Source organism: Mesoplodon bidens (assembly GCF_964165515.1).
Source record: "Mesoplodon bidens genome assembly, chromosome: 4".
Lineage (NCBI taxonomy): Eukaryota > Metazoa > Chordata > Mammalia > Artiodactyla > Ziphiidae > Mesoplodon > Mesoplodon bidens.
In genome coordinates this window covers 34,927,632-34,940,724 of record NC_138160.1, presented here as the reverse complement: position 1 = coordinate 34,940,724, position 13,093 = coordinate 34,927,632, and the positions used below count along the sequence as shown (strand labels likewise).

At 41.2% G+C, this 13,093-nt stretch overlaps 1 protein-coding gene across 1 annotated transcript in view; it reads right to left on the bottom strand.

Annotated features, from left to right (window-relative positions):
* Positions 1-746: 746 nt before the first annotated feature.
* Positions 747-13,093, bottom strand: part of C7 (complement C7) — a 59,662-nt gene continuing 47,315 nt past the window's right edge. The window contains exons 16-18 of the mRNA XM_081233000.1: positions 12,402-12,492; positions 3,873-4,057; positions 747-2,178 (exon numbers count right to left, since the gene is read on the bottom strand). Coding sequence (XP_081089126.1) covers positions 1,997-2,178; positions 3,873-4,057; positions 12,402-12,492 — 458 coding nt within the window. The 3' untranslated portion in view covers positions 747-1,996. The remainder of the gene's footprint in view (positions 2,179-3,872; positions 4,058-12,401; positions 12,493-13,093) is intronic.

Below are 13,093 nucleotides of genomic sequence, written 5' to 3'. Positions count from 1 at the left end.
TATGACCCAGCAATCCCACTACTAGGCATATACCCTGAGAAAACCATAATTCAAAAAGAGACATGTACCAAAATGTTCATTGCAGCTCTATTCACAATAGCCCGGAGCTGGAAACAACCTAAGTGTCCATCATCGGATGAATGGGTAAAGAAGATGTGGCACCTATATACAATGGAATATTACTCAGCCATAAAAAGAAACGAAACTGAGCTATTTGTAATGAGGTGGATAGACCTAGAGTCTGTCATACAGAGTGAAGTAAGTCAGAAAGAGAAAGACAAATACCGTATGCTAACACATATATACGGAATTTAAAAAAAAAAATGTAATGAAGAACCTAGGGGCAAAACGGGAATAAAGACACAGACCTACTTGAGAATGGACTTGAGGATATGGGGAGGGGGAAGGGTAAGCTGTGACAAAGCGAAAGAGAGGCATGGACATATATACACTACCAAACGTAAGGTAGATAGATAGTGGGAAGCAGCCGCAGAGCACAGGGAGATCAGCTCGGTGCTTTGTGACCGCCTGGAGGGGTGGGATGGGGAGGGTGGGAGGGAGGGAGATGCATGAGGGAAGGGATGTGGGAACAGATGTATATGTATGACTGATTCACTTTGTTATAAAGCAGAAACTAATAAAAAAAAAAAAAAGAACAACAAAACAGAGCCCTTTTGCCCTTCAAAAAAAAAAGAGCACATTAGCCATCCTTCATGGAAAGTCTTTAAAAGTAAACATAACACAGATTTTAAAATTCCAAAGTATAGTATCTTTAATGTGTTTTTTAATCATTGTCATTTAAACTAAAGTTTCATTGAAATGTATCAGAAAAATACAGAGATATTATTTGTATATAAAAGCATATTTTAAATTCCATTGAAGCCCACTCATTTCATCAACTACAGCTGTTATTTTGTTTTGATGAAAGATGAATAGGGAATAAATAGAAGGCTAATGCCTCAAATGGATCTACCTGTAGAGCCCCCTGAAAAATCTAAGTATGTATCTACATTAGAGAACACTTCTCCCAAATACGCAGTCACTCAATAGCTCAGGCATGAATGATGCTTCCTACAAAAGGAAAGGGGAGGAGGGGGACAAATTGCAGGTCTTGTGTTTGGAAAACACAAGAAAAGCTCCAGAGAGAAGCCTCAATTGTAAATACTTGTTCTCAGACAAGAAAGTAGAAGGTGCCCCTGTGACCGTAACATGATGGATTCCACTCTGATAGAAGTGATTCAACCTCCTGACAAGATTAGGGATCTCTAGGTGTGGTGCTTGGCATGGAATAATTGTATCTGCCTTTTTCCATTCAAGGTCCCCTTTATATTTGGTTTCAGTGAGCAAAGCCCGCCTCTCTAACCTTTCTGTTTTCATAATCAATTTGTAGAGTGTGTTCTGGTCGGTTCTTTTAATCATACTAAAAAGAAACATAGAGCATTCAAATTTCTCTAGTCCAACCCTCTAATTTTCAGATTAAAAAAAGTCAAGGTCCAGAGAAGTCAGCAATTTTTCCAAGAACATAACAGCTCCTTCAAAGGTTCATCAATATCCTTCAGCCTGACTGACATTTAAAAAGAGAAGAGGGCTTCCCTTGTGGCGCAGTGGTTGAGAGTCCGCCTGCCGATGCAGGGGACACAGGTTCGTGCCCCGGTCCTGGAAGATCCCACATGCTGCGGAGCGGCTGGGCCTGTGGGCCATGGCTGCTGAGCCTGCGCGTCCGGAGCCTGTGCTCCGCAACGGGAGAGGCCACAACAGTGAGAGGCCCGAGTACGGAAAAAAAAAAGAAGAAGAAAAAGAGGCTCTGGATGCAGTTTTGGGAGAACAAAGGGTTGTGTAATTATGCAGGGCCTGGGGATTGGGAGAAGTGGACCCGGAGTGGAAGGAGAAAGAATGGGCCCGCGAGCTGAGAAGCTGCCTACAGGGCCGGGCGTGCAGAGGTTTTAACTCAGCCACGCGCCTGCAGGATCGCGAGCAGGCCCACCGGCGCCGGGAGCTACGGGGCTTCGGCGGCGCAGGGCCGGATGCTGGTGACGGAGATGCTCTGCCCTCGGCATCTCAGGACGCCGGCCTCACACTCTGTCATCGTCCGCTCGCTGCCATTCGCCTCCACGCAGACGCTGAACCCTGTTTCTTCGCACTCCGAGGCGGCTCTGCAGACACATTTGCTGCTCTGGGCTGGAAAAAAGAAGCGAGAGAGGCTTGGTGGCCCGTGGTGGAGGTGGGGAAGACAAGGCGCATCACGTCCAAAGTCGTGATGTTTGGTGATTGGACAGCTCTAGACGCTCCTGCCTCGCGTGATGCAATCAACTACCCTCCCCTCTCCCGGACCCCCAGGAAAAGCCGCAGGATTGGGCAAGGGAGGCATTTCGCTCCACTCTGACAGAATAAGCAGGTTTTGAGGCTGCTGCCAGGCTTCTTATTGGGACCCCCGCGGAGCGGTTCTCTCCTCCACGTGCTGCACAGTGGTGGGGGGGGCAAACCCCCTGGTGTGATCCCTCAACGCCCAGACCAAATGCAGAGAACTCAGCAAAACGCCGGGCGGCAAGGCTCAAACAGAGGGAGACGAAGAATTAACTTGCTTTGAGAGAGAGAGGGCATGAGATGCAAAAGGCCTCATGCCCCATAAAGACCCATCAGAAACGAGTTGGGGAGGAAAGCAGTGTGTGCGCTGAAGGTGCGAGGCTGGAACACACCAGCCAGGCGTCCCCAGAAGGAGGGTAACCAGGTCTGCCAGACCGCTGTGGTGACTGCCAAACCGAAAGTGACCCAGACGTGGCTATATGTGTCATCGTCTCTGCTGCAAATGCGACGGGAGTGAGGGGAAAGGTGCCCAGCGGGTACCGGCCAGGAAAAGGTGGGCCTGAGGATCTAGCAGAGACCTTACAGATCAAGATCGCACTGTCCGGCTCCCAACTTGACAGATGGGGAAACTGAGAACGGTGACTTGGCTCTGGCGACCCAACTCTTCCCCCCGCGGAGGAGGGCTGGCCAGTGCTGGTTGTCAAGATCACTGTTAAGTGCCACCTGGACACAGCACCAGCTTGAGAATGCAGTACCTCCTTTTCTATGCTCTTCACATCCTTCTGATTGCTTCTAGGAGAAAGTGTCAGCTTGGCACGGGTGTGCTTTCAACACGCCCCTGACACTTGCTAGACACCCTTTATCACAAGGAAGCATCATCCTCCAAGCTTTGAGCAGCATCTGGCTAGAATCTCCTACCTTGTTGTGTTTCCTTGTATGTATTTTCATGGTCACCTAATATTTATGGCTAGGGACATTTCCTATTAAAGATGTGATATAAAGTTTCTTCTTTTAAAAATTGTTATTTTGGGGCTTCCCTGGTGGCGCAGTGGTTGAGAGTCCGCCTGCCGATGCAGGGGACACGGGTTCGTGCCCCGGTCTAGGAAAATCCCACATGCCGTGGAGCAACTAAGCCCGTGAACCATGGCCGCTGAGCCTGCGCTTCCGGAGCCTGTGCTCCGCAACGGGAGAGGCCACAACAGTGAGAGGCCCGCGTACCGCAAAAAATAAATAAATAAATTTTTTAAAATTAAAAAATAAAAAAAATAAAAATTGTTATTTTTATGGGAGTGTGTTTCTTTTTCAATGAGTACATAATATGGATAATACAAGGACAGAGCAAAAATCATGAAGGTGGAACATGATGTTTGGGAGGACATTCACACCGTCGGGGAGAGTTCTTGATCCACCCCCTCCCCGGGGAAGGCAGTCAGGGAGGATAGTTCATTCTCAGGCCAGTCGGAGTCTTTGACATCCTCAGGGATGTGCTTTGATCTGCCGCTAAACTAGAAAGCTTCACTCCTATTACTTGAGCATTTTTATAGTTACAAATATGAAATGCCCCTTACCATCACATTTTCCCCATAGTGGACACACACCGCAAGCTTTCTCAGCTGAGGCAGGTAGAGTACAGCTCTCCCTACCAGCAACAGTGTAATTTCTACCCTGACATTGGAGAACATGCATCTTGCAGACTGTCAGAGGCAGTATCCTTTTGCTTCTCTCATCTCGAGCACACACATCCAAGGAGGATCTGAAACAAAATTTTTAAGTTACTTTATTTACAAGATTTTCTTTCTTCAAAGCTGAGAATGAGAAGTGAAAGGTGAGGCTCTGGGTTCAGTGCCTCAGATGTTGTCACCTACAGCAAAAAGATGGAACAGAAATGCAAATGCCCCTCATTACTAGGGCCCAACCCCCTCCAATCTTCAAAATGAACATATTTTGCTCTTTATTTACTCACAAGTTTTACAAGCTTAGATATCTAGTGTCAATGTAGTTTCATCTAGAACAGATCAGATACAGCAAATTAGAAGAGAAGGCAATGTCTGCTAGCCACAGATGACAAAGAAGGAGACAGAAAATTAGCAAAGATCAAAACACTCAGAGGAATGGTAGTCAAATGGGACCACTGACTGCAGAAGAAAGTACCTCCTCCCAGGCCAGCAGCCCTGAGAGTTCAGGTCCATATTATAGCATTATCCACAGCTGATGACTGAATCCTCAAGGGAAAATGAACTCTATTTTTCAATGCTATTTTTAGAGTATCTACGTTTACAAAATAGTTTAGAAATATCTCCATAAAATGGGTTACTTTTTTTCATATGCATTGGTGTTAAAATAGTGCCAGCTACTTGAAATGTCACTAATAAAAACAACCACATTTCTGAATGCTGATGGGTAAGGAAGCAATTACTGTAGTGAAACCCTAGACAACAAGGCATTTTTGAAGAGTACACAGAATCTATATTTACTTATATATATTTAGCTCTAATGTTTACTTCTCCGACCAAGAGTTAAATTTATTTGGACATTTACATAACAGAAACAAATCCTAGTATTTCTTTTTTATCTGTTTATTTAAACTTTAAATAGAAGTACTCAGAACAGCTTAAAGGGCAAAGAACTTACAAGGCCATCTATCTTGTTATCAGTGTCTGATGTTAAAACTCTTACCATATTTATAAAAAGGCTGCAGATAAACTCATTGAATCAGAGAAGTTAGAAAGAGGATGAAAGTGAGTCAAAGTAAACAATGATTAATAGAGAATAAAAGCACAGTCAGAAGATTCTGGGCTGACCATTTCCATTTATGCTATTCAGTTATATGTTCTCCTTCACATGAGAAGTTACTTCTTTTTTATTATAACAAATTTAATCAGTTATACATATACATATGTTCCCATAACCCCTCCCTTTTGCGTCTCCCTCTCGCCCTCCCTATCCCACCCCTCCAGGCGGTCACAAAGCACCGAGCTGATCTCCCTGTGCTATGCGGTTGCTTCCCACTAGCTATCTACCTTACGTTTGGTAGTGTATATATGTCCATGCCGTTCTTTCACTTTGTCACAGCTTACCTTTCCCCCTCCCCATATCCTCAAGTCCATTCTCTAGTAGACCTCTGTCTTTATTCCTGTCTTACCCCTATGTTCTTCATGACATTTTTTTTTCTTAAATTCCATATATATGTGTCAGCATACAGTATTTGTTTTTCTCTTTCTGACTGACTTCACTCTGTATGACAGACTCTAGGTCCATCCACCTCATTACAAATAGCTCAGTTTCGATTTCTTTTTATGGCTGAGTAATATTCCATTGTATATATGTGCCACATCTTCTTTATCCATTCATCCGATGATGGACATTTAGGTTGATTCCATCTCTGGGCTATTGTAAATAGGGCTGCTATGAACATTTTGGTACATGACTCTTTCTGAATTATGGTTTTCTCAGGGTATATGCCCAGTAGTGGGATTGCTGGGTCATATGGTAGTTCTATTTGTAGTTTTTTAAGGAACCTCCATACCGTTCTCCATAGCGGCTGTACCAATTCACATTCCCACCAGCAGTGCAAGAGTGTTCCCTTTTCTCCACACCCTCTCCAGCATTTATTGTTTCTAGATTTTATGATGATGGCCATTCTGACTGGGGTGAGATGATATCTCATTGTAGTTTTGATTTGCATTTCTCTAATGAGTAAAGATGTTGAGCATCCTTTCATGTGTTTGTTGGCAGTCTGTATATCTTCTGTGGAGAAATGTCTATTTAGGTCTTCTGCCCATTTTTGGATTGGGTTGTTTGTTTTTTTGTTATTGAGCTGCATGAGCTGCTTATAAATTTTGGAGATTAATCCTTTGTCAGTTGCTTCATTTGCAAATATTTTCTCCCATTCTGAGGGTTGTCTTTTTGTCTTATGGTTTCCTTTGCTGTGCAAAAGCTTTTAAGTTTCATTAGGTCCCATGTGTTTATTTTTGTCTTTATTTCCATTACTCTAGGAGTTGGGTCAAAAAGGATCTTGCTGTGATTTATGTCATAGAGTGTTCTGCCTGTTTTCCTCTAAGAGTTTGATAGTGTCTGGCCTTACATTTAGGTCTTTAATCCATTTTGAGCTTATTTTTGTGTATGGTGTTAGGGAGTGATCGAATCTCATACTTTTACATCTCCCTGTCCAGTTTTCCCAGCACCACTTATTGAAGAGACTGTCCTTTCTCCACTGTACATTCCTGCCTCCTTTATCAAAGATAAGGTGACCATATGTGCGTGGGTTTATCTCTGGGCTTTCTATCCTGTTCCATTGATCTATCTTTCTGTTTTTGTGCCAGTACCACACTGTCTTGATTACTGTGGCTTTGTAGTATAGTCTGAAGTCAGGGAGCCTGATTCCTCCAGCTCCAGTTTTCGTTCTCAAGATTGCTTTGGCTATTCAGGGTCTTTTGTGTTTCCATACAAATTGTGAAATTTTTTGTTCTAGTTCTGTGAAAAATGCCAGTGGTAGTTTGATAGGGATTGCATTGAATCTGTAGATTGCTTTGGGTAGTAGAGTCATTTTCACAATATTGATTCTTCCAATCCAAGAACATGGTACATCTCTCCATCTATTTGTATCATCTTTAATTTCTTTCATCAGTGTCTTATAATTTTCTGCATACAGGTCTTTTGTCTCCTTAGGTAGGTTTATTCCTAGATATTTTATTCTTTTTGTTGCAATGGTAAATGGGAGTGTTTCCTTGATTTCACTTTCAGATTTTTCATCATTAGTATATAGGAATGCCAGAGATTTCTGTGCATTAATTTTGTATCCTGCAACTTTACCAAATTCATTGATTAGCTCTAGTAGTTTTCTGGTAGCATCTTTAGGATTCTCTATGTATAGTATCATGTCATCTGCAAACAGTGACAGCTTTACTTCTTCTTTGCCGATTTGGATTCCTTTTATTTCCTTTTCTTCTCTGATTGCTGTGGCTAAAACTTCCAAAACTAGGTTGAATAAGAGTGGTGAGAGTGGGCAACCTTGTCTTGTTCCTGATCTTAGTGGAAATGGTTTCAGTTTTTCACCATTGAGGACGATGCTGGCTGTGGGTTTGTCCTATATGGCCTTTATTATGTTGAGGAAATTTCCCTCTATGCCTACTTTCTGCAGGGATTTTATCATAAATGGGTGTTGAATTTTGTCAAAAGCTTTCTCTGCATCTATTGAGATGATCATATGGTTTTTCTCCTTCAATTTGTTAATATGGTGTATCACGTTGATTGATTTGCGTATATTGAAGAATCCTTGCATTCCTGGAATAAACCCCACTTGATCATGGTGTATGATCCTTTTAATGTGCTGTTGGATTCTGTTTGCTAGTATTTTGTTGAGGATTTTTGCATCTATGTTCATCAGTGATATTGGCCTGTAGTTTCCTTTCTTTGTGACATCCTTGTCTGGTTTTGGTATCAAGGTGATGGTGGCCTTGTAGAATGAGTTTGGGAGTGTTCCTCCCTCTGCTCTATTTTGGAAGAGTTTGAGAAGGATAGGTGTTTGCTCTTCTCTAAATGCTTGATAGAATTCGCCTGTGAAGCCATCTGGTCCTGGGCTTTTGTTTGTTGGAAGATTTTTTATCACAGTTTCAATTTCAGTGCCTGTGATTGGTCTATTCATATTTTCTATTTCTTCCTGATTCAGTCTTGGCAGGTTGTGCATTTCTAAGAATTTGTCCATTTCTTCCAGGTTGTCCATTTTATTGGCATAGAGTTGCTTGTAGTAATCTCTCATGATCTTTTGTATTTCTGCAGTGTCAGTTGTTACTTCTTCTTTTTCATTTCTAATTCTATTGATTTGAGTCTTCTCCCTTTTTTTCTTGATGAGTCTGGCTAATGGTTTGTCAATTTTGTTTATCTTCTCAAAGAACCAGCTTTTAGTTTTATTGATCTTTGCTATCATATCCTTCATTTCTTTTTCATTTATTTCCGATCTGATTTTTATGATTTCTTTCCTTCTGCTAACTTTGGGATGTTTTTGTTCTTCTTTCTCTAATTGCTTTAGGTGCAAGGTTAGGTTGTTTATTCGAGATGTTTCCTGTTTCTTAAGGTAGGATTGTATTGCTATAAACTTCCCTCTTAGAACTGCTTTTGCTGCATCCCATAGGTTTTGGGTCATCGTGTCTCCATTGTCATTTGTTTCTAGGTATTTTTTAATTTCTTTTGATTTCTTCAGTGATCACTTCATTTTTAAGTAGTGTATTCTTTAGCCTCCATGTGTTTGTATTTTTTACAGATCTTTTCCTGTAATTGATATCTAGTCTCATATCATTGTGGTCATACAAGATACTTGATACAATTTCAATTTTATTAAATTTACCAAGGCTTGATTTGTGACCCAACATATGATCTATCCTGGAGACTGTTCCATGAGCACTTGAGAAAAAAGTGTATTCTGTTGTTTTTGGATGGAATGTCCTATAAATATCAATTAAGTCCATCTTGTTTAATGTATCATTTAAAGCTTGTGTTTCCTTATTTATTTTCATTTTGGATGATCTGTTCATTGGTGAAAGTGGGGTGTTAAAGTCCCCTACTATGAGTGTGTTACTGTCGATTTCTCCTTTTATGGCTGTTAGTATTCACCTTATGTATTGAGGTGCTCCTATGTTTGGTGAATAAATATTTACAATTGTTATATCTTCTTCTTGGATCAATCCCTTGATAATTATGTAGTGTCCTTCTTTGTCTCTTCTAATAGTCTTTATTTTAAAGTCTATTTTGTCTGATATGAGAATTGCTACTCCAGCTTTCTTTTGGTTTCCATTTGCATGGAATATCTTTTTCCATCCCCTTACTTTCAGTCTGTATGTGTCTCTAGGTCTTAAGTGGGTCTCTTGTAGACAGCATATATATGGGTCTTGTTTTTGTATCCATTCAGCCAATCTGTGTCTTTTGGTGGGAGCATTTAGTCCATTTACATTTAAGGTAATTATCGATATGTATGTTCCTATTCCCATTTTCTTAATTGTTTTGGGTTCGTTATTGTAGGTCTTTTCCTTCGTTGTGTTTCTTGCCTAGAGAAGTTCCTTTAGCATTTGTTGTAAAGCTGGTTTGGTGGTGCTGAAGTCTCTCAGCTTTTGCTTGTCTGTAAACGTTTTAATTTCTCCATCAAATCTGAATGAGATCCTTGCTGGGTAGAGCAATCTTGGTTGCAGGTTTTTCCCTTTCATCACTTTAATTATGGCCTGCCACTCCCTTCTGGCTTGTAGAGTTTCTGCTGAGAGATCAGCAGTTAACCTGATGGGGATTCCCTTGTGTGTTATTTGTTGTTTTTGCCTTGCTACTTTTAATATGATTTCTTTGTGTTTAATTTTTGATAGTTTGATTAATATGCGTCTTGGCGTACTTCTCCTTGGATTTATTCTGTATGGGACTCTCTGTGCCTCCTGGACTTGATTAACTATTTCCTTTCCCATATTAGGGAAGTTTTCAACTATAATCTCTTCGAATATTTTCTTAGTCCCTTTCTTTTTCTCTTCTTCTTCTGGAACCCCTATAATTCGAATGTTGGTGAGTTTAATATTGTCCCAGACGTCTCTGAGACTGTCCTCTGTTTTTTTCATTCTTTTTTCTTTATTTTGCTCTGCATCAGTTATTTCCACTATTTTATCTTCCACCTCACTTATCCGTTCTTCTGCCTCAGTTATTCTGCTATTGATCCCATCTAGAGTATTTTTCATTTCATTTATTGTGTTTTTAATCGATGCTTGATTCATCTTTAGTTCTTCTAGGTCCTTGTTAACTGTTTCTTGCATTTTGTCTATTCTATTTCCAAGATTTTGGATCTTGGAAATAGAATCTTGGATCATCTTTACTATCATCATTCTGAATTCTTTTTCAGGTAGACTGCCTATTACCTCTTCATTTGTTAGGTCTGGTGGGTTTTTAATCTTGCTCCTTCACCTGCTGTTTGTTTTTCTGTCTTCTCATTTTGCTTATCTTACTGTGTTTGGGGTCTCCTTTTTGCAGGCTGCAGGTTCGTAGTTCCCGTTGTTTTTGGTGTCCGTCCCCAGTGGCTAACGTTGGTTTAGTGGGTTGTGTAGGCTTCCTGGTCGAGGGGACTAGTGCCTGTGTTCTGGCAGATGAGGCTGGATCTTGTCTTTCTGGTGGGCAGGTCCACGTCTGGTGGTGTGTTTTGGGGTGTCTGCGGAATTTTTATGAGGCAGCCTCTCTGCTAATGGGTGGCATTGTGTTCCTGTCTTACTAGTTGTTTGGCATAGGGTGTCCAGCACTGTAGCTTGGTGGTCGTTGAGTGAAGCTGGGTGCTGGTGTTGAGATGGAGATCTCTGGAAGATTTTTGCCGTTTGATATTATGTGGAGCTGGGAGGTCTCTTGTGGACCAGTGTCCTGAAGTTGGCTCTCCCACCTCAGAGGCACAGCACTGACTCCTGGCTCCTCAATTTGGGATGATTTGTTGTCTATTCGTGTATTCCACAGATGCAGGGTACATCAAGTTGATTGTGGAGCTTTAATCCGCTGCTTCTGAGGCTGCTGGGAGAGATTTCCCTTTCTCCAGAAGTTACTTCTTATAAGATACCACCATAGTCATCATTACCCAATATAGGTGTTCAAGGAGATGTGTTTTGGTGATCATATTAATTGAAAGCCAAGTAATTTGCTAATAACTTGTGTTTTGATTCTTAATCTTAAAGATGATCAGGAAGTCCTGGGGACTGGATATCTTCCGTTTGCTTCTCCAGATTTACCCTCCACTCTTCTCCACCCTGCCTGGGAAGCTGACACTTATAGACCACATCAATAGACTTCCTTGTCCTCTAGCTTCAGGGGTGTTTGATCAATGGGGGAGTCTGGCAAGAGATTGGAGGGAGGGTACAATGGGGGTTTTATTCCCCTGGCTTACTGCTGGGGACCTCTGAGGTCCCCAAATGAGGGACTCAACTCTTCCTCGACTAGCGCTCTGTCATCAGGTTTTCATAAGTGCTCCTCTCTCCCACCTTCTGGCTTGGGCATGGAGATACTATAAACCTGAACTGCTACCAGTCCAGGAGTACTGCCCTGTGGCTTGCAGTTTTCTTTACTCTGCCCACATTTCTGTAAATAGTCCCACCAGTAACCTCCTCTTGTCCCAATTTAATCATGCCATCTGTATCCAACATCCAGTAATTACTTCAGATATCTTTCTACAATGGAGTGATTTCAAGTGTGGTGGTGTTCTTAGAATGCAAATCTAGAAATAAACAGATTACAAGAATCAGAAAAGCAGCTGTTTTTGTTTCTCTTGGTATCTTTAAGAGTTTATGTCTCATGGGAATTTCAGCCCTAATCTCCTCAAGCTCTAAATCCTCAGGTGAGGGTTTTGTCATTTTGCCCCATTTTATGTAGAGAACAACAAGCAATCTCAAGCAGTCCTTCAGCCTTTCTTACCAGCCAGATTAGAACACTGCCTAATGCCACCAATGGTCAGCCCTGGTGACCCAGGCAAATAACAAGCAGCAAATGGACTGCATTGAAATGCAAAGACCCTTAACCCATGGTAAGTAACACCTTTGAGCTAACAGAGACTAGCATCTAAGAAATCATCCCATCTATTTTTTTAAATATTATTTTTTAACTTTTTATTTTATATTGGAATATAGTTTATTAACAATGTTGTGTTAGTTTCAGGTGTACAGCAAAGTGATTCAGTTATACATATACATGTATTTATTCTTCTTCAAATTCTTTTCCCATTTAGGTTGTTACATAATACTGAGCAGAGTTCCCTGTGCTATACAGAACGTCCTTGTTGGTTACCTATTTTAAATATAGCAGTGTGTACATGTCAATCCCAAACTCCCTCACTACCCTTCCTCTGCACCCTTCCCCCCCGTAACCATAAGTTCGTTCTCTAAGTCGGTGAGGCTGTTTCTATTTTGTAAATAAGTTCATTTGTATCAATTTTTTTTTAGATTCTGCATATAAGAGATATCATACGATATTTGTCTTTCTCTGTCTGACTGACTTCAGTTAGTATGACAATCTCTAGGTCCATCCATGTTGCTTCAAATGGCATTAAGAAATCATCCCATCTATTTTAAATAAAATAAAACAGAGAAGAAGACAGAGCTTACCCACATTCATAAGGCATTTTACAAATACATCTTGAATTCTGCAGTTTCTCCCAGCGCTGACATTCAGGCACTTCCGGTGCCAAAGGGGCATCTAAAAGAAGACAATAATGGAGAGGCGATCATTAGGTGAAAAGCTTCTTCATAGCAAACAAGGTATTATTTTAATTGTTGAACCAGACTCTGTAATATTCTCAACTGCAACAAGTTTGTACAGTAAAAAATAAAGCTATAGAGCATTTTACAAGAGCTTCAGCATTCCTAGGGCCACCCAATTTTATTGGTCATAATAGCTACCATTTCTTGACCATTTACTCTTGGCCCTGGCCTTTTTATATACTGTGATATTTAATCCCCTTAATAAATGCCCGTTTAAGAGATGAGGAAACTAAGAGATAGAAAAGTTAGGAAATTCATGCTAGTTAACAAATTGGCCAAGACAGGATTGAAGTCCATGTTTGTCTGAATTGAAGGCCCATAGAGTAGGCTCCCTTTCATCAAGTACATGGGGGGTTAAAAGTTGTTTGTTATGTGGACACATTTTGCCCACTGTGCCTATAATGAGACAGAAAGCATACCATCACTTGACCAATACAAGAAGAACTCTCAGTATCTCAAGGACAACTATAATAACCTCTTACATGTAAATGTCCAAGTGGTCTCCCCCCTCAACAGTGACTAAATGTCTGGAGGTA